The sequence below is a fragment of the Eschscholzia californica genome, unplaced genomic scaffold, assembly GCF_041429995.1.
Source record: "Eschscholzia californica isolate CP2 unplaced genomic scaffold, dmEscCali1.0.p SCAF_5, whole genome shotgun sequence".
NCBI lineage: Eukaryota > Viridiplantae > Streptophyta > Magnoliopsida > Ranunculales > Papaveraceae > Eschscholzia > Eschscholzia californica.
Window position 1 is genome coordinate 6,975,242 of NW_028238472.1, and position 20,231 is coordinate 6,995,472.

Consider the following 20,231-nt stretch of genomic DNA (forward strand, 5'->3'; position numbering starts at 1 on the left):
ATTCCTTCAAAATCGCCCTAAGCAACCTAAATCCTTGCCATATCCGGCGAGGGTTTCGAGCAAGATGACCTTCGCCAAATTCGACGAGTTTACAGACCTTCCTACGGTGGCTTTCATGGTGTTTTATGTGGTGGTCTTCGTGAGGTTTTCTATAGTGGTGGTTTGTGGTCCTGGTCGTCTGTGGTGGTGTATTTGGACTCTCATTTCAAACTTATTTCAGAGTCTGAAATAAGGGGGCTCTTTTTCAGCCATTCAGACAATGACTTAAATCAACTAAGTTTTTTAGATTTTGATCTTCTACAAAAAAAAAGTTTTCAGATTTTGTTAAAGATATAAAATAATAATAAAAAAAAACAAACAACAAAAGAGAAAGAAAAATATTAGGGGTGAGCAACGGTCGGTTGTCGACCATCTAACGTCAAGTCGAACCGAACCAATGAATAACGGTTTGGCTGAATTATCGGCCGAAGCCGAGCCGATCAAATCATCAACCGACTTCACTCGACCCGGTTCGGTTCGACTCGATTGAGTTCGGTTGGTCGGTCCGGCCGAACTCACATAACCAAATAAAACATGAGAAAAAAAATGAACTTAGACAAGCAGAATGAAAGTTCAAATTCAACGTCACTCTTTAAACTATTTGGTTTGGTTCGGCCGAGTTCGGTCTGGTCGGTCTGGTCGGTTTGGGCGACCGTTGCTCACCCCCCAAAAAAAAATATAATTACTTTCAACCAAAAAAAAGAAAAGGAAAAAAAGAAAAATAAGATTAAGAAACCTTAACGGCGTTTGATAAGTTGGCCCACTTTATAAAGATCCAGGGTTCGTGTCCGTGTATCTCGTCGTCTCCACACCTCTGCTATAAACTCCTCCAATCCCAATAACAAAACCTCTCCCTCTCTCTCTCTCTAAAAACGAAAATTTGCGGATGACCGTACAACGACACACCATCTCTTCTTCCTTCATTTTTTAGGGTTTTTTCTTTTAAATCTCTGTAACCCAAAATCCCCCCTTTCTCTTCACTACTTCCTCTTTCATACCTTTTTCTCTCTCTACTGTCTCTTTCTAGCTTTTGTCTCATGATGCCTCTGTAGATTCTTGTACTTTTGGATATGGCGACAGTAAAACCCTAATCTCCGCCGGAGGAAACTCAGATTCATTGATTTCCATTGAGTATCGAAGATTATGTTCTCGGTATGAACTTCATAAGATTATAAAAAATGGATGGAATTCTAAGCAAGACAACAACGGCAACGACGATGCCAAGTTCGAATCTGAATGTTAATTCTCCACCTCCATTTCTCAGTAAAACTTATGATATGGTTGATGATCCTTCAACGGATTCAGTTGTTTCTTGGAGTTCAAGCAATAATAGCTTTATTGTCTGGAAGCCGCCGGAGTTCGCTAGAGATCTTTTGCCCAAACATTTTAAGCACAATAATTTCTCCAGTTTTGTTCGACAATTGAATACATATGTAAGCTTTCTTTTCCATTTTGATTCAATCTGATTTGTTCTTCATTTACTAACTTTGTTGTTGAAGATTGAATAAAAATCCCGATCATCCTTAGTAAAGCTAGGGTTTTAACATAGTTCCATGACAAATCAAATATGTTTATTTGGAATTGAAGACAATCTTAGTGACTTAATGAGTTGGATGGAAGCAACTTAGTTTGTGAATTAGAGTCCAAAAAAGAATTACTAACTTGATTTGGTATTCTACTAAGTTAAGTGTGAAATACTCTTAATTAGATTGTGATTACTGAGTAATTAAAAGAGGAATCCTATTTTGGATCTAGAAGAAACTGTAAGATGCCCCCTGTCATCCTAATTATAGTGCTATAGCTTCTATTGAGTATTATCAATTTATGTTGAAGAGGAATTTCATGGTCTTAGTAATATTTGTTATTTGCATGAGTAGTTTTTTTTTCTTTTGTGAATTGGTGACATTATATGCCCAAGGACTAGTTTTGTTTAATGAAAATTTGATTATGGTTAATTTCATCAAATATAAAATGTTTCGATAGTTGACAGGGTGCTTTCGTTTTTTGCATTTTATTGTATTAGACTACTTAAGTTTCTCACTGATGTTGTACACTTGTTGAATTCTTGAGGTTGAGGTCTCTTTGTCAAGAGAGTGTTCCTAACTTCCTATCTCATTAATCCTTACTTCATCACCGGCCTTAAGAGTTGCATTTGGAAATTGTGGTTTAGTTATTAGCTCTCCATATGATAAAACCCATGCTTCTATATTCTTTTATTAGCTTTGTCCCATCAAAAGTTTAAAACACAAAACATAATATATTGCCGTAAGTTGGTAGGGTAGTAAAGTTGACATAGACATAGCTCAAAGCTTCTACATAGGTTCCACAATTGATTAAGATAAGAAAAGGTAGGGTCTTGTCATTATACCCTCGGTCATAATATTTATGTAATCCCATATTTGCTGATTTGAGATGTTGTTTGTCAATCATAGGTGTGAGTCATTGGCTCATCTTCTTTTGTTTCTCCCTTTTCGCCCTTGCTTTAGTGTCTGTTAAGTCTTAACTTAAAAGTTAAAACACCTACTTTTCGCCATTTAAAAATTATCCTAGGTATATCTTCAAATGGCATTGGGATTGAAAGTATTAATTTAGATGAACTTGCCATCCATTATGACTGTTTATTGGCATGTGTGTTCTGCAAGCCTGGTAAGATGAACTTTCTGTATTATCCTTTGTTTGCGTTTGGATTGAATTTCTCAGATCTCAGGTCGGGCACGAAATTGTTTTCTCCTTTAACTATATCAATCCATCCTTTCTCTGAACAGGGATTTAAGAAGGTTGATCCTGATCGTTGGGAATTTGCAAATGAGGGATTTCTAAGAGGTCAAAAACACTTGTTGAAGACTATAAATAGGCGAAAATCTTCGGGTATACAAAACCATCAACATCAACCTCAAGGTCAGAGTTCCTCAGTCGGTGCTTGTGTTGAAGTTGGCAAGTTTGGGATCGAAGAAGAGATCGACAGACTTAAAAGAGACAAAAACGTTCTTATGCAGGAGCTGGTTAGGGTTAGACAGCAACAGCAAGCAACTGATAATCATATGCAGACTTTAGAGCAACGACTTCAAGGCATGGAACAACGACAACAACAAATGATGTCATTTCTAGCAAAAGCCATGCAAAGTCCAGGCTTCTTCGCTCAACTGGTCCAACAACAGAATGAAAGTAATAGGCGAATTGCTGTTAACAAGAAACGCAGACTTCCCAAACAGGAAGATAACTTAGAAGATGGCCATTCAGCTACTACTCAAAATGGACAAATCATTAAATTTCAGCCATTGATGAATGAAGCAGCAAAAGCAATGTTGAGTCAACTGACATTCGATTCATCTTACAGACAAGAAACAGACACCAATCCCGATAGTTTTTTGGTTGATGATTTTCCCTCCCCATCAAGTGGATTAGACAGTGGAAGCACCACATCGAACCGGGTATCCGGGGTTACCCTTTCTGAGGTTCTTCCAACTTCACATACATCATCTACTCCATTCCATGCGTTGCGTTCATCAGCTGCAATTTCGGAGATTCAATCTTCTCCAGATATGGTAACAACAAATCCATTAACAGATTTGTGCATCCTTGATGAGTTGCAGGAGGATAATATCACACCAGAATTTCCTCTTATACAAGAAATGATGCTCGAAAGTAATGGAACCGAAATAGCTGGTGCAAACTTTGGGGGTTCTGAGACAGGAAATGTAGGTTTTCTGGATGAAACAACTATCCCATTAGAAAGTGGAAAGTTCTCACCTGATCCAGAAGGGGATATGTTCGAAGAGATTAAGCTTCCTGGGATAAATGATCCATTCTGGGAACAGCTTCTTTCAGCTGGTGAACTCTCCATTGAAAGCGGTGACAATAACGAAGCAGTCACACCAGAAAACATCGGAACTGAAGTAATGCAGCAGGAGAATGAATGGAACAATAGTGAAAATGTGGATCAGATTATTCAACAGATGGGTCTTCTTACATCAAAAAACAATGGTAACTGAGACCTTGTTTCTTACTGTATTCTGCCCCCATTTACATACCCAGTTATCTCTCTAAAATACTCGCTCTCTCTAAAATACGCTTTCTATCTCCATAGTCACTGTAAGCCGAAAAACAGTAGCATCAGGTTTTGCACATATATGAGTACTGTTTTAGTTTATCTTGCTCCTGTCTATTTTGATTCTGTTGTGCTGTGTGATGATCATAAATTCATAATATTGTGGGTTGGTATATTATAGTAGTTGTTTAAAAGTACTATTTATAAAGAGAAAAACTTTAGGAGAAAGAGAGATTGAATTTTCAGACTTCGTATCTTGAAATCTAAATTATAGATTAGCTTTGACATGTTACCAGTTTGTTTTCGTCCATTGGCTGGAGAAAGATGTCCGACTTGAATTGTCGAGCAAGAGGTTTCGTAGGACACAGCTTCTGGGATCCAAAATATTCTTAAAGGAATAAAGATTTTGGTCAATTAGATTCGATTTAGGAGCACCAAAATTCGAGTCCAAAATCAATCTGTTTGATTTTTTACCTTCTAATCTTCGTCTTTAACATAAGCTCTGACCACGGCCACTTCTAACCACTAACACCATCACCACTTTTGATGACTACCACCACCCCTTGCAGATATTAGCACCACCATCTCTCGTTTCCTTCATCTCTCTCACTCTCTTCTGGCGTAGGAGAGAAAGAGAGAGAAATGGTGGTTATGGTCAGAAGCGGTGGTGGTGATTGCTAGAATTATTTCGGATGCCCCAAAGTCATGGCCCTAAGATAAGGAAAAAAAGGGAAGGGCAAATTCCTTTTTTGTCTTCAATTTATAAACAAATAGTCAGTTTGGCCTCCAATTGTGTATGTGTTTGCCAAACTGATTATTTGTTTATAAATTGAAGACAATTGCAGGAAATCTACGGTGAAACAAAAATGGAGCCCTCCATCGACACCATATTTAAAGCTAAATGTTGACGCCTCGTTTACCAAAGCTACAGACCCAGCAGGAGTTGGATGTATTATCAGAGATGAGAAGTCAAGATTCATTATAGCGGCAGCAACCTCAGTGCGCAGCCAGAATGCGGAAGAAAGCGAAGGACTCGCCATATTAACAGGGATGCAATGGGCCTTACTCCTTCACATTACCCATGCTCATATAGAAAATGATAACCAGGCACTGATAAATTACATCAATGGACACAGTATAGTGCTACAATGGCAAACCTTGAAGACAATACAGCAGATCAAAACACTCATGAACAATTTTGACAAAATCATTCACTTACATCTCAAGGGAAGGCAATGCTCCGGCCGATGCTATGGCAAAATGGGGAAGAAAGAATATAGTCAGAAAAGAATGGAATGATGTACCGTCTTTTATTTCGCATTTACTTTAGTTGTTGGTTTGTAATACTCTTGTTGGTTTAATGCTATGTTTCTTCATCAAAAAAATCTCAGACTATTTTGTATATGAACTTGTACTAGAGTGGGGGAAAATGTGAAAATTTGAGTTCCAAAGCAGATCATGTTTGACACTGAAAAATAAAGAGCTTACCAGGAATTTCAATTATGTAGTGTGATTTTGGCAATTGTAATACCTTTAGTTTACTAATATTTAGCTTGATCAGGGGGTCGATTAGTAGGTCCATAAATAAGTCTATTGAAAGCCTCAGCCATATGAAGCTTTAAGCCCATGTACTTTTGTTTGTCTTTTCTTTTTTTGGTATTAATGGACATGGAGTGATGATTTTGTCCATATGAGCTTTTAGTCAACTGGTGAAACTTTCCGGGACGATTTTATAGCTGCGGTGCATAAGTCGAAAGGTCGAAAATCTGATGGAGTGTTCAAAGAGTAATACAATTGAAAAATTATGGGCAAGAATCCATGGCTGAAGTGGTAAGAGGTTTAGTCTTCCACCTTAAAGATCAAGAGTTCGAAGCACACTGACAATTCAAAAACAAAAAACTAAAAAATTATGCGAAATTCTGCTATTAGCCTGTTTATATCCTCTACCACTGGGTGTCTAGGTCCCAACATTCATGTGAGAATAGTCCAACATGAAAGAAAGGCTTATCGCAACCAACAATATCATGTCTACGTCCACTTTACTCATTACCAATTGGTTTTGAGTCGGATGACCACACAGCTTAACATGGTGTCACAGTATCAGAGTTGAGGCCACACGTGACGAGCCCCATCAATCCAAATTTGTAAAGATCTAGATGTTAGAACAAATCCAACAAGGGAGATTTGCTGTTTGGACCCCCTTTCGTATAATTGACTTCCTCTTTGGACTCTCTTTTTCCAGTGTTGCACTTTGGACTCTCTTTTTCAAAAAAAAAAAGTTTAATATAACACTTCAAGAAGGAAAAATACTAGTGTACCCTCTTCTGGTAGCATGGTTGTTATTATGGGTGGACCACCACTTATGGTTGTGGCGGTGATGATCTAGTGAGGAAACTTCCACTGGTTTACTGGATCAAAATTTTCATAGATTAACATAAACCCTAACTAAGATTGAAATACTTAACAGTTATGAAATCAAATCGTAAACAATACCATTAATTACATGTATGAAGTTTTTTTATGTGATTGGGAAGTAATTCTTCCAGGAGTGAGAATATACAGATGTAAAATATATGAAGAACTTTCCATTTTTCAGATCTGGGTTTTCATCCAATTTGCTTTTTCTGATATGTTGTTTTCATCCAATAATGGAGTAAGTGAATCTTCACCCTATGATTAAAAATACCAAAAGGAAGATTAACATAAACCCTAAGTTATACATCCAATTCGCTTTCTCAGATCGGACTTTTATCTATCAAAGCATGAATAAATTTTGCAGACCAACATTCTCTCTCTACTCAATAACTTCAAATTAACTTTCAAGTGGCTCGACAACTTCAAATTAACCTCCAAGCTTCATTCTTCTTCCTTCTCTTTGAAACAATCCCTTATTTTCTCAAAAAAAAAAAAAGTATTCCAATCAAATTAACCCCCTCCAAGAATGATATTTGGGTGATTAAATAATTAGAGTTTGTGAGGAAGAAGATGAGTTAAAGATAGAAGAAGATGATGAGTTAAATAAAATAGGGGGTCCAAAGTGCAATATTGATTATATAGGTGTAAATTAGGTATTCTTTAAAGTATAACTTTAGAGACGGAATATTCCCGAGGGATTCGTCAAAAGGGAGTCCAAAGTGCAACACTGAAAAAAGAGAGTCCAAACAGCAAGTCAATTACACGAAAGGGGGTCCAAACAAAAAATCTCCCATCCAACCACCAGATCTTGCTCAACATATGATCGGTGGGACTCCCAACAGTCATATGCAGACGGACCCAAAGAAACCCGTTGGACCAGTGGGCTGAAGCTGAAAATGAGGGAATATGGGGTTTTCAAATGAGGACGTCCCAACCCAAATTTAATACGATGTTTGATCTATATGTGTAAGATTTTGATTTCAATTTTCATCTATAAAGTTATATTTGACTCACTTCAAAAAAAAAAAAAAATTTATATTTGACTCCACTAAAATTGTAAATTTAATTTTGGATGTAATTAGAAATTTTAATTTAAATCAATTTTGAAGAGGGGTGTTTGAATTTCAAAGTTTCCCACTCATCCATAAGTGGAGCTTTGCACCCATCTTCAAAGAGTTCAGCGGAAACATTACACCGATCACAAACACCACTAGGCAATTTCCATCACAACAGGCGGTCAACTACACAGGTCTCTCTCTCTCTCTCTCTCTCTCTCTCTCTCTCTCTTACCTGTTAATCCTGATAAACGTGTACTCCTTTAAAACCCTAGAAATAAAAAGTGTTCATGTGCTCCCAAAAGTATTAATAAGTTGAAGTTTTAAGTGATTTGCTAGTATTTTGTACTAAAAATTCTCATTTTATATAAGTCATTATCAATTTGAAGTAAATTCACAGCCTCAATTTCTGTATTTATTAGATGCTATGTTAGTGAAGCTATTGAAGATGATGGTGTTATCGAAGTGTAAGAATTAAAAATATCAGTAGTGTTATTAAAGTGTAAGAATAACAAAGATGTTAAAACAAAGTGTGGGTACCTTAGCTATGCTATTGAGTGCCTAAATAGATATAAGGTCTGCCTATATTCTAATAGCTGTTAGGAAGTTAGTTGAGAAGTTGTTAGAATAACAACCTTCTAACTAACTCTCGTTTTCTCTCTCTAAACTCTTTAAATAGAGCTAAGTAGTTGTAATTGAGATTCATCGATTTCAAGTTAATAAAAGTTGTGACTTCTCTTTATCTTCTCTGATAATCTTCATCTTCTTCACTACTAATTCATCATCTTCTTCATCCTTCATCATCTTCTTCATCCTTTCCGCCATTGATGTTACTTAAGCTAATCTTCACATGGTATCAGAGCTTGTTTAAGCAACAAATTGATTTTTAAATCAACGAAATCGAATCAAGTAAGTTCTAATTTTCAATTTCTCTCGTCTCTAATTCACTCATATTCTAATGGAATCTTCGAATTCATCATTACAAAATTCAAGTTCAAACACTAATGTTTCAATTTCAAATATATCAAATTTTATATCTGAAAAACTAGATGGATCAAACTATTTGTTATGGAAAGATCAATTCGAGACTATTCTTTTGAGTACTGATCTCCTAGGTTATGTTGATGGATCGATTGAGTCTCCAAATAAGTATATTGTTGAAAATGGTGTAGAAATGATAAATTCATCTTTTCTCACTTGGAGGAAAACAGACAGTTTTGTCAAGGCTTGTATGAAAGCTACTTTCACTCGAGCTGTATCATCTGATGTTCTAGGGCTTGAATCAGCCAGGGAAATTTGGAAATTCCTTGAGATGATGTACATTGAGGAATATGAAGCTAAGATTGCTTCCTTAAAGGAGCAGCTTCAAAATGTTAAAAGAGGAGACCTATCTGTTAGTAATTACTTAAGGAAGATAAAGAATATCTCTGATTCTTTGACTGCTGTGAGTAATAAGGTTCCTGAATCCGAACTTTGTAGAATAGCTTTAAAAGGATTAGGAAGAGAGTATAAACAATTTGTTATAGTTACACATCAACGAGAATCCAAGTTATCTTTTCCAGAGTTAAGAACTCGAATTATCCACCATGAACAGTGGTTAAGTGCTCAAGAAAATGATGAAGTAAATGAGTCTGCTTACTTAGTTAGGCGAACACAGTTCAAACAGCAAGTAAAACCAAATCAAGTTGGTCAAAATCAATTGAGGCATTTACAACCTCAACAACAAAGGAATTATGCAAATCAAGAGCAACAAAATTTCTCAAACAGCAACAAATATAGCAACTATAACAGCAACTATAATAGCATTCAAAAGTCAAATAATGGTATTCAAAGGAACTCTCAATCAGGAGAAAGAGCCAATGATTTCGATTTTTCTAGCATTCCTTGTGGAATTTGCAGAAAATGGGGTCATGCTGCTTCTAAGTGCAGATACAGGTATGCTCCTGATGACTCCTATAAACTCTATAATGGTAATAATTCAAATAATAATCATAATAGTACAAGCATAACTCATAATAGCATAAATAAGAATTTCAATAGCAAAGATAGACCAAACTTTGCTGGTCTGCATCTATATGAAGAAGGAGAGCCTTCTCATTCTCATTCTTATCATGAAGAAGAGAAACAAAGTGAGGAAGAAGCATATGATGCTCAATTTGGTCAATTTGATCAATCTCTGGACAGAGATGAATATGAAGAAGCTCTAATGGTTTCAGTGGTCAAGAAGAATAGTGAATCTACTTCAGCAATTTGGTTAGCTGATACAGGGGCTACTAGTCATATGACTAATGATGGAAATGCTATTACAAATGAAAGAAGTTATTCAGGTTCAAACTCAGTCATGGTTGGAAGTGGAACATGTATACCAATTTCTAGCACAGGTGATACTAAACTTACAACTGATAATCATATATTTGATCTCAAGAATGTATTAGTGGTTCCAAATATTAAAAGAAATTTGCTCTCTATCTCCAAATTTACAAGAGACAATCAATGCTTGGTACAATTCTCTCCTTGGGGTTATAAAGTTTTGGATATTTGGTCTGATCAGATCTTTAGTGAAGGTCCAGTGATAAATGATCTATATCCTATCACTTTTGAAGTACAAAAACCTCATGAAGCTCATTTTTCAGAAGAAAATACTTCTTCTTCCATCTGGCACAGTAGATTGGGACATACTTCTGATTCTATACTTCATTTATTAGCAAGGAATAAGGCTATAGACTTGAATTTTGAACCTCAACATGGTTTATGTCACTATTGTCAATTATCAAAGAGCAAATCACTTCCTTTTGCTAACTCTCAAAGCTATACATCAACTCCTCTCTACCTAATCCATTCAGACATTTGGGGACCAGCACCAATTCCTTCTTCAAGAGGAGAGAGATACTATATTCTCTTCCTTGATGATTATAGTAGACATTTATGGGTATATCCACTCAAGACAAGATCTGATAGTATCTCTTGTTTCAAACATTTTAAAGCTCTATCTGAAAATCTACTAAATACCCATATCAAATACTTTCAAGCTGATGGTGCTCCTGAACTAGCTAAAGGGGACTTCAAAGTTTTTCTTGATCAAAGTGGCATTCTTTTCAGAAGCTCTTGCCCATATACACCACAACAAAATGGCAAAGCTGAGAGAAGAAACAGGCAAATAACAGAAGTTGGAAATGCATTGCTTTTTCAGTCTCATCTTCCAAAAGAATACTGGTATGAGGCTTTTTCTACAGCTGTTTTCATTATAAATAGATTACCAACTAAATTGCTAAATGGTTCCTGTCCTCATGAAACCTTATTTCAAAAGAAACCAGACTATACTCAACTTAGAGTATTTGGGAGTCTATGTTATCCTTTTTTGGGTAATACTAGACCAAATAAGCTTTGTCCCAAATCTGCTGCTTGTGCTTTTGTTGGTTATAGTCTTCATCATAAGGGTTATAAGTGTCTAGATATTGAAGGAGGAAAAATTATTATATCAAGACATGTTGTGTTTGATGAGACTGTGTTTCCCTTTTCCTCAAATCAAAATCCTAAGAAATCTTCTTGCACTTCTAAAGTATTGGAGCTACCACATCATATTCAATTTGGCTCTGCACCTATTTCAGGCACCACACCAATTCAAAATTCACCTCCTATTCATAGTCCTGAACAACCTCAAAATACATCTCCCATTCATCACTCACCCTCTCCTGAACAACAAATTGTTCACTCACAGTCTGTTCATCCTATGAGAACTAGACTTAGAGATGGTATTTTAAAACCCAAATTTATACCCGATCATATAGCACATTATAGCAGCTGTCACCCTCTTCCTCTTGCATATGTGGCTTTGCTCAACCAACCAGCTGAGCCTACTACCTATAAGCAAGCATCTAAAGATCCAAATTGGTGTAAAGCTATGCAGGATGAATATGATGCCTTGATAAACAACCACACTTGGGTTTTGATTCCAAGCTCACCAACTATGAACATTTTAGGTTGTAAGTGGGTTTATAGAATCAAATATAAGGCTGATGGCACTGTTGAGAGATACAAAGCCAGATTAGTGGCTAAAGGTTTTCATCAAATGGATGGTCTTGATTATTCAGAGACCTTTAGTCCTGTAGTTAAAGCTACTACTATTAGACTTGTGTTAACAGTGGCTGTTTCAAATCATTGGAGCATTCTTCAACTTGATGTTTCGAATGCATTCCTTCATGGACTCTTAGAAGAAGATGTTTTTATGTCTCAACCTCCTGGTTTCATTGATGCTACATCTCCATCCTATGTTTGTAAGCTTCAAAGAAGTCTTTATGGCCTAAAACAAGCTCCTAGAGCTTGGTTTACCAGATTTGCTACTTTCTTATTCACTTTGGGATTTAAGAAGAGCTCTCATGATCACTCAATGTTTGTGAAGAGTCAAGGGTCTTCTATTATCATTCTTCTGCTCTATGTTGATGATATAGTGCTTACAGGTACTCACTCTTCTGACTTAGCTCTTCTTATTACCACTCTAAAGTCTGAATTCCCAATGAAGGAGCTTGGTTCTTTAAATTTCTTCTTGGGTATTGAGGTAACTAGAAATTCAGCTAATGAGCTTCTTCTAACACAGAGAAAGTATGCTCTAGAATTATTACAAAAGGCTAATTTGTTGGATTCAAATCCTAGCATCACTCCTGTTTCAGGGGGCAATAGATTATCTAAGTATGATGGTGAGTCTCTCTCTGATCCCACTTTCTATAGAACCTTAGTTGGGGGTCTTCAGTATCTTACTATGACACGACCTGACATCTCCTTTGGTGTTAACTATGCTGCTCAATTTATGCAAAATCCAAGCTTTCTTCATCTTCAATTGGTTAAGAAAATTTTAAGATACATTAAGGGAACAATTGGTTATGGGATTTCTATAACTCAAGGAAATTTGACATCTTTAGTGGGATACTCAGATTCTGATTGGGCTGGATGTCCTGATACAAGACGTTCCACCACTGGTTACTGTATTGTTTTAGGTAATTCTCTTGTTTCATGGTGTTCAAAGAAGCAACCAACTGTTGCTAAGTCATCAACAGAGGCTGAATATAAAGCCTTGTCCATTGCTGCTGCTGAAATGCAATGGATTTCTTTTGTTCTCACTGAGCTAAAACTATCAATTACCAGGCCTTTTGTGCTATATTGTGATAATCTTGGTGCCAAAAACATTGCTGCTAATCCTATTTGTCATGCTCGAACAAAACATATCGAAGTTGATTACCATTTTGTTCGTGATTTGGTATCTACTGGTTCGATAGTTATTCGACACATTCCAACTGCTGAGCAACCTGCTGACTTGCTTACTAAGGGTTTAGCTCGAGCACTTTTTGTTCCTCTTCGTGACAAACTGATGTCTTCATCTGGATCATCAGTTTGAGGGGGCATGTTAGTGAAGCTATTGAAGATGATGGTGTTATCGAAGTGTAAGAATTAAAAATATCAGTAGTGTTATTAAAGTGTAAGAATAACAAAGATGTTAAAACAAAGTGTGGGTACCTTAGCTATGCTATTGAGTGCCTAAATAGATATAAGGTCTGCCTATATTCTAATAGCTGTTAGGAAGTTAGTTGAGAAGTTGTTAGAATAACAACCTTCTAACTAACTCTCGTTTTCTCTCTCTAAACTCTTTAAATAGAGCTAAGTAGTTGTAATTGAGATTCATCGATTTCAAGTTAATAAAAGTTGTGACTTCTCTTTATCTTCTCTGATAATCTTCATCTTCTTCACTACTAATTCATCATCTTCTTCATCCTTCATCATCTTCTTCATCCTTTCCGCCATTGATGTTACTTAAGCTAATCTTCACATGCTATATAAGTTTCTTCTTTTACAATTTACCTGTATGTCATCTCTATCTTAAGAGGATGAAATTGGATGAAGTTCTAAAACTACATCTCTCTGTTGTTTTCCTAAGATGATATCTATTCTAAGTAGTACCCTTTTCTTTTGGGGGTAGTTTTTGAGTGCCTAAAATGAAGATGATAATGTCTTAGCCCTTTAGGTATTGTTGACTCATGAAATCTGGAGAACAAAAAGATGGGTTAATTTCTTTAGCACAAATACATAAAAGGGTAGCTTGAGAAGTTTTTGAATCTTTACTAGAAGTTGTTATATTATATACCAATGTTACTGGGTATTCTATCATTCCTTCTGTATTGCGTATCAGATACCTAGTACCACTTTAAGCCTTTTAGGGTTTAAGAAAATGGAATGTCTGGGAGTAGGTGTATCTATTATGCCTCATAGAGAGCATTGTCAACTTATAGTCCAAAACGTGTTGCAACCGAAAATAGCTTATCGGAAAGGTATACCCCTTGCATATCGCATTCTCCTATTTTGTACCGCTACATGTACCACGTAGCGGAGTGATCCACTCGGCTTGCTTTTGATAGGAGTCATGAAGTTCAGGCTTCTTCAATCCCCGATGCCATTGGAGCACCTTAGCCTCATGCTCTTCATTTGAAACTACTCAGATAATGGATGACTAATTCGTAGGAGTTTTTCGTAGATGAACATTGGAATGATAATGTGGATATATGAATTGTTCTTTAGAGGCCTGGATACTTGATTAGACCTTTTGGAGTTTGATTAATGCTATTGTTCATCCTGTCATAGGACCATACTTGGGTCTTTTGGCTTGAATGAAGTATTCCCAATTCATGAATTTTCTGCAACTTTGCTTCATTCAGTTTTATAACTCGAACTCGAAGAGACCTCTAGAAATATACCTTATCATAACAAATTTAAAATAATTTGTTTCATCATGAGTTATGTAGATAGTGATTATATAAGCTTTCTTTAAAATATAATCATCTTTCTTATGGAGTATAATGGAAATGAGCATTTGTGCAGATGGATTCTTCGGAACGACGTATTAGTTTTGATGAATATGCGGGATGCTCTTCGAAAGTGACGAGCCCTCTCTCCGCCCTGAAACCTGATAAAGGTAAAACCATGATCCTTATTAAGATTAAATCCCTTCATGCTTAAAATACCTTGCCAGCCCATGTATCTTGGACACTGGTACCAGTATTAGTGCCGACATGACGTCTCAAAAACGGTGAACAAGGAAGGGCCAAAATGGGATACAACTGTACCCATATATTTGATGTTGTCTTAGTGTTTAGTTCATTGATGTTAAATATGCGATATGGATTGGATATACTTCTTCATGTTCTTCTGTCCACTATTCTGGGCCGCGTACGTTTTGGAATATTTACCAACACAATACATTTCCTTTGTCGCATATAGAATACATATACTTCCTGTCAAACATTCAATTTCCAGAGAACTTAAAATCGTAACTCCTTAACTAAACATGTTATAGTTAACTACTAAACTAGTGAATCCTATAGGTTTTTGCATGAAAAGGGATTTAATTAAGCCAGAAGATTTCTGTACACCAAATTCTGAGGATTATATTTCTGAACTACTCAAAAACGATATGAAAATCCTGTAATAGGTCCCCCAAGGGGAAGGAAAGTCTTCCATAACATTGCTCGTGAGTTCTGAAACGATCTTCTTGGTTTTCTTTTTTGGCAGCTAGGCTGAAACCGAACCCCCAAAATCAGAATTCTGAAGCACCTTTGAAGAATCCTAAGCTCGAGGTTAAGGAGCTGTCAGATAACAACACAACTGAAGTAGATGATGAATTCAGTGATAAGGAAATACAGGATGAGATCTGGCCACTTACAGACAAACCTTACTTCGATTGTATTCTTGCAAAGTCCCAAGTCGAAAAATGTTTCGTTATGGTAAATATGCTTTCCCCATTCCAGCACAAATAGTCTCTTTCTTGCATTTTTTTCTTCTCATTGTCTGAATTTGAATTGCGTGAACCAAATGAAGCCAAAATCAACTCGAATCAGCCATTTAAAGAATCAGACATCTCAAATCAGACGAAAACACATTTGAAATCTGATTTGACTCAAGTCAGACCTCGAGTCAGATTTCACACCTAGAGAGAAAACAAACACTCTCTAAGTAAGGTTCAGATATCTTGATTGTTGAACCAAAGTGACTTCATTTTGTCTACGCAAAATAATATATGTTGTTATAGAAGCTTCAGACAGTTTTCTTTTTTAGGTGATTCCAAAGAAGATTCAACAATTTCTACCTGAAAGGGAGATAACGGTGGTACTAGCATGCCGGAACAAAAAATGGAGGATGACGTATTATGGAAATTGCCCACTCAAGAGATTTGGCTCAGGCTGGAGATCTTTTGTTAAAGACAATAATCTTAGAGTGGGCGATGGCATCGTCTTTGAACTCTTAAGCTCCAGCGAAAAATGCATCAACTTCAGAGTACAAATTCTTGATGGTGACATCCCTTCAGAGTTCCTCGAAGAGATCGACGGCGAGACCCTTAATCACCCAATTACGATTGACTAATGTCTCATAAGCATCTTTTGAGAGTTCAGCGGGCAAAACTAGAAATATTAGTTAACTTATATAGTTCTTTTACATGAATCGCGATCATCCATCGGAATTCAAGAGAATATGGAACGGATCTTTTGGTGCTACCAAAATGGAGATAGTCCAGGATCAATATCATTTTTGCTAAAACAAAAGGAAGGTTAATAGATATATAGATATATGTGTTTGTGTGTGTGTATGTGTGTGATTAGGATATGAATCTGGATTCAGTTGGATGATGAAATGGAATTCATGTTTTGCTGCCCAAAACTTCCATAGATGTTCATTTGTTTTCCTTGTGGTCTTGGATAATTGTTTAGCTGATTTAAGGATGAATTGGTTTTGTATGATCAAAAACTATACTCAACCAACCTCCAGGGACTCCCACTTGAACCGCATGTGAGAGAAACCCTTGTTTCTCTCTCCTCTCACATGCCAGTCACGTGGAGAGAGAAACTTTTGTTTCTCTCACATGCGGTTCAAGTGGGAGTCTCCAGAGGCGGGTTGTGTAGCCTTGTTGTTGTATGATATATAATCTGGAGATGACAACAATTGACCAACTAGAAGTTTTAAAGGCGCCTCCAATAAATGTTAACGCTGGGAGTTTTTGAGGGAAAGAGGCGCTTTCGACACTTGCGTGCTTTTAACACGTATGCGGCTTTAACTATTATAAGGGGCACCTTTAATACTTGCAAGGGCATCTATACAATTTCTGTTGATCAAAACAAGGACCCATTTGATAGATAAAAAATTCTTTTTCTTCTTTCAGCTTCATTCAACAACTAATAAAGCATGTAAATGATTAAGAAAAAAATAACAACTTCAGCTCGCGATTAGAGAAACCTGCCATTAGAGAATCGGCGATTAGAGAACCGCCTATCGTTAAGTGAGAAGGTTAAGTATTGAGAATAGATAACAAGCTTGTTAGGTCGATCTCCCGAGATCTCTAGTTACTTGGATTAATCCTCCATTAATGGAATTTGAGTAACTATCATTCAATCCATCTTCAACCAAACCACCCACCTTTTCTCCATTAACAACCTCTTTCAAGGTTGATGGTAAAACAGGGTAGTTCCCATTAAGACAAGCATAACAATATACTTTTCCTGTCATTTCCTTCAACCTCTCTAATGGCAAAAATGCAAGTGAATCAGCTCCAATAAACTTCCTTATTTCTTCAACACTTAACCTATTCGAAATCAACTCTTTTGAACTAGGTGTATCAACTCCATAATAACAAGATGAAATCATGGGTGGACTAGCAATTCTCATATGAACTTCTTTCGCTCCCGATTCTCTCAATAATCTAACAATCTTAGAAGAAGTTGTTCCTCTCACTATTGAATCATCAACAACAACAACTCTTTTACCTTCTAAAACAGCTTTAACTGGGGCTAATTTCAATTTCACCCCAAAATCTCTAATTCTTTGAGATGGTTCTATAAAAGTTCTACCAACATAATGTGACCTAATTAAACCTTGTTCAAATGGAACCCCAGCTTTTGCTGCATACCCAAGAGCAGCAACAACCCCAGAATCAGGTACAGCTATAACAACATCACAATCAACAGGAGCTTCTGTTGCTAAAATCTCACCAAATTCTCTTCTTGATTTATAGACGGAACGACCAAATACTATCGAATTTGGTTGAGAAAAGTAAATATGTTCAAAGATACAAGCTTTTTGTTCTTTATATGGCATTAAACAAAAACTTTGAATACCTTCATTACTAACAACAATTACTTCTCCTGGATTTACTTCTCTTTCATATTTCGCTTCGATAAGATCAAGTGCACAAGTTTCAGAAGCGAAAACATAAGCTCCATTACTTCTTCTACCCATTACCAATGGTCGAAAACCGAATGGGTCTCGAACTGCAACTAGTTTATCTTCTGTAATGAACACCATTGAATAAGCTCCTTCAAGTTGTTCACAAGCATCAAGAACTCTAAGAATAAAGGTTTCAGCTTTTGATTTGGCAAGTAAGTGAAGAACAACTTCAGTATCAGAACTAGTATTAAAGATTGAACCTTTTTCTTCTAATGAAGATCTGAGTGAATGATAATTGACAAAATTTCCATTATGAGCAATACCCACTGATCCAAATTGGTAATTAGACACAAAAGGTTGAATATTTTTAAGCATTGAAGAACCTGAAGTTGAATATCTGACATGACCAATAGCTGAGTTACCTGGAAGTTGATTGAGTTTTGATTCATTAAAAACTTCTGAAACTAAACCAACACCAGTAATGGAGTTCAAAGTGTTTTTATTATAAGTAACAATTCCAGCACCTTCTTGTCCACGATGTTGAAGGGCATGAAGAGCTATATAACAGAGATATGAAGCTTCAGGGTCTCTGTAAATACCCACAACTCCACATTCTTCTCTTGGTTTATCATCATCATCATCATTATTAATATGATCAGAATTGATTAAATTCTCACCTGGGTAAGAATTAGAATTGAAATTCAAAGTGGGTTTATTGTTATTGCAACAGAGATTAAGTTGGGTATTGAGATTTCTGGTTGAAAAGAAAAGTTTATTAGTTAAAGAAGATGATGAATTTGGAGAAGAAAAAGCATGGTGGGTTTTAATGGTGAAAGAAAGAGAAGGAGAAGAAGTAGAAGAAGAAAAGATTTGAGTTGTGGCCATTGGGAGGAAGAGAGAATTTTGATATGGAAAGAAGAAGAGAGATGGTTTATTTATAGTTAGGATTTTAAAGAGAAAAAGAAGAGACGTCTGATGATACTAGGTTATTTTTAGGACTTCCCCAAATTTAGGGGAACTATCTTTTTCATATAAATCTAATCTAATAGTGAATGATTGGAAAAACAAAAAATCTAGTAGTGAATGAAAAATAGTTTCCCTGCACGACTAAAGCAAGTAATATTACTAAATAAAGTTAAAAGAGACTAATAAACAGTTTCGATTTTCTCAAGGGAAGTTTTAAGTCGCGGCCTCTAACCTTTAGAAGCGTCTACCTCATGGCGAAATTCAGGGGGATATAACCGGATACGTGAGGGGAGAAGGCGCTTTTACCACTTAGAACGAACGCCTTTAAAACTTTCTTTTTGTTAATTATATAGAGATCTAACTTTGAATTAATATGTTGAAATAGTCTATGTGATTTTGTTGTTGGTGTAACTTTATAAACTATGTCATTTGGTGAGTATTACAGCTTATACGAGGGAAGAGTCCGGGTGCGTGGTCTATATCGGCTTGATCTCGGTTTTCCTTGACCAATAACCTATATTTTGTATACCTTTATGACAATACCCCCGTAATTGGAATGGTAAACGACAAGGTATCTGTTAGGTCCTGGAACTACGTTTGATTTAAGCACGCTTATGGTATTGCCAATCTCCTTTTGTTGAGTTACATGCTGTTAGATTTGTATTATGTTCTTAATAAATGATTAAGAGCATCTCCAATGCAATTTTTTCTACACCCAATTTTAGAAATTTTGAGCGTCACATAGAACTTTTAGAGTTCTTTATTAAAAATTCTTTCCAATGTAACATTTTATTTAGATCTCTTACGATGATCTGAAAGTAGTTAAATAAAAAATAACTAGAGTGTCCTCTTGAGATATCTCTAATTGCCACCTCATCAATATTTCGAATTTCAACTAATAGATATTGAGTCTTCTATATTTTTTAAATAACTAATTATTTTTTTTGCAAAAATAACTATATCACATAAGTAAATAAGATAAGTTTGAATTTCGCATTGGAGACACAAAGAATTGAGAATCTCTATTTTCGTCACCTAAGAGTGAGAATTCAATTGGAACTTGACATATAGGACAAATAAAGATCTTTTTAGAAAATTTGAGCTTCCCATAGAACTTTTAGAAAATTTGAGCGTCACATAGGACTTTGAGCGTCACATAGAACTTTTAGAGTTTTTTCTTAAAAACTCGCTCCAATGTAACACCTTATTTGGATCTCTTACGATGATCTGAAGTAGTTAAATAAAGATAGGCTAAGAGGACACTCTAGAAATAGAGTGTCATCTTGAGATATCTCTTATTGTCATCTCATCAATATTTCGAATCTCAATTAGTAGATATTGGGTCTTCTATATTTTCTAAATAACTAATTGTTTTTTTATAAAAATGATCATATCACATAAGTAAATGAGGTAAGTTTGAATTTTGCATTGGAGACGCAAAAGAATTGAGGATCTCTATTTTCGTCACTTAAGAGTGAGAATCTCAATTGCAACTTGACATATACGAGAAA

The 20,231-nt window shown here is 36.0% G+C and overlaps 2 protein-coding genes and 1 pseudogene across 5 annotated transcripts; 2 read left to right on the forward strand and 1 right to left on the reverse strand.

Annotated features, from left to right (window-relative positions):
- Positions 1 to 796: 796 nt before the first annotated feature.
- Positions 797 to 4,315, forward strand: HSF3 (heat shock factor 3). Its single transcript, XM_086643542.1, has 2 exons — positions 797 to 1,472; positions 2,805 to 4,315. The coding sequence occupies exons 1-2, from the start codon at positions 1,218 to 1,220 to the stop codon at positions 4,029 to 4,031; spliced, it is 1,482 nt and encodes a 493-aa protein (XP_086499668.1). The 5' UTR covers positions 797 to 1,217; the 3' UTR covers positions 4,032 to 4,315.
- A 3,202-nt stretch (positions 4,316 to 7,517) lies between these two features.
- Positions 7,518 to 16,254, forward strand: LOC147536667 (B3 domain-containing protein Os04g0386900-like). Of its 3 annotated transcripts, none has more exons than XM_086640271.1 (4): positions 7,518 to 7,751; positions 14,422 to 14,515; positions 15,112 to 15,323; positions 15,655 to 16,254. In XM_086640271.1, the coding sequence occupies exons 2-4, from the start codon at positions 14,422 to 14,424 to the stop codon at positions 15,958 to 15,960; spliced, it is 612 nt and encodes a 203-aa protein (XP_086496397.1). In that variant the 5' UTR covers positions 7,518 to 7,751; the 3' UTR covers positions 15,961 to 16,254. The 3 variants fall into 3 exon arrangements, with proteins under 3 accessions (XP_086496397.1, XP_086496398.1, XP_086496400.1); XM_086640272.1 differs by lacking the exon at positions 7,518 to 7,751 and adding an exon at positions 7,760 to 7,945; XM_086640274.1 differs by lacking the exon at positions 7,518 to 7,751 and adding an exon at positions 8,283 to 8,466.
- A 334-nt stretch (positions 16,255 to 16,588) lies between these two features.
- Positions 16,589 to 18,645, reverse strand: LOC147536668 (amidophosphoribosyltransferase, chloroplastic pseudogene; annotated as a pseudogene). The gene has a single exon (XR_015225174.1). The product of XR_015225174.1 is annotated as an amidophosphoribosyltransferase, chloroplastic pseudogene (transcript).
- Positions 18,646 to 20,231: the final 1,586 nt, after the last annotated feature.

Bases quoted from the DNA above. Each gene is read 5' to 3' on its own strand.
- HSF3 (XM_086643542.1), top strand. From the start codon at position 1,218: ATGGATGGAATTCTAAGCAAGACAACAACGGCAACGACGATGCCAAGT. The intron at 1,473-2,804 runs GTAAGCTTTCTT...TTCTCTGAACAG, and splicing joins TTCGACAATTGAATACATAT to GGATTTAAGAAGGTTGATCC.
- LOC147536667 (XM_086640271.1), top strand. From the start codon at position 14,422: ATGGATTCTTCGGAACGACGTATTAGTTTTGATGAATATGCGGGATGC. The intron at 14,516-15,111 runs GTAAAACCATGA...CTTTTTTGGCAG, and splicing joins CGCCCTGAAACCTGATAAAG to CTAGGCTGAAACCGAACCCC. The intron at 15,324-15,654 runs GTAAATATGCTT...TTTCTTTTTTAG, and splicing joins TCGAAAAATGTTTCGTTATG to GTGATTCCAAAGAAGATTCA.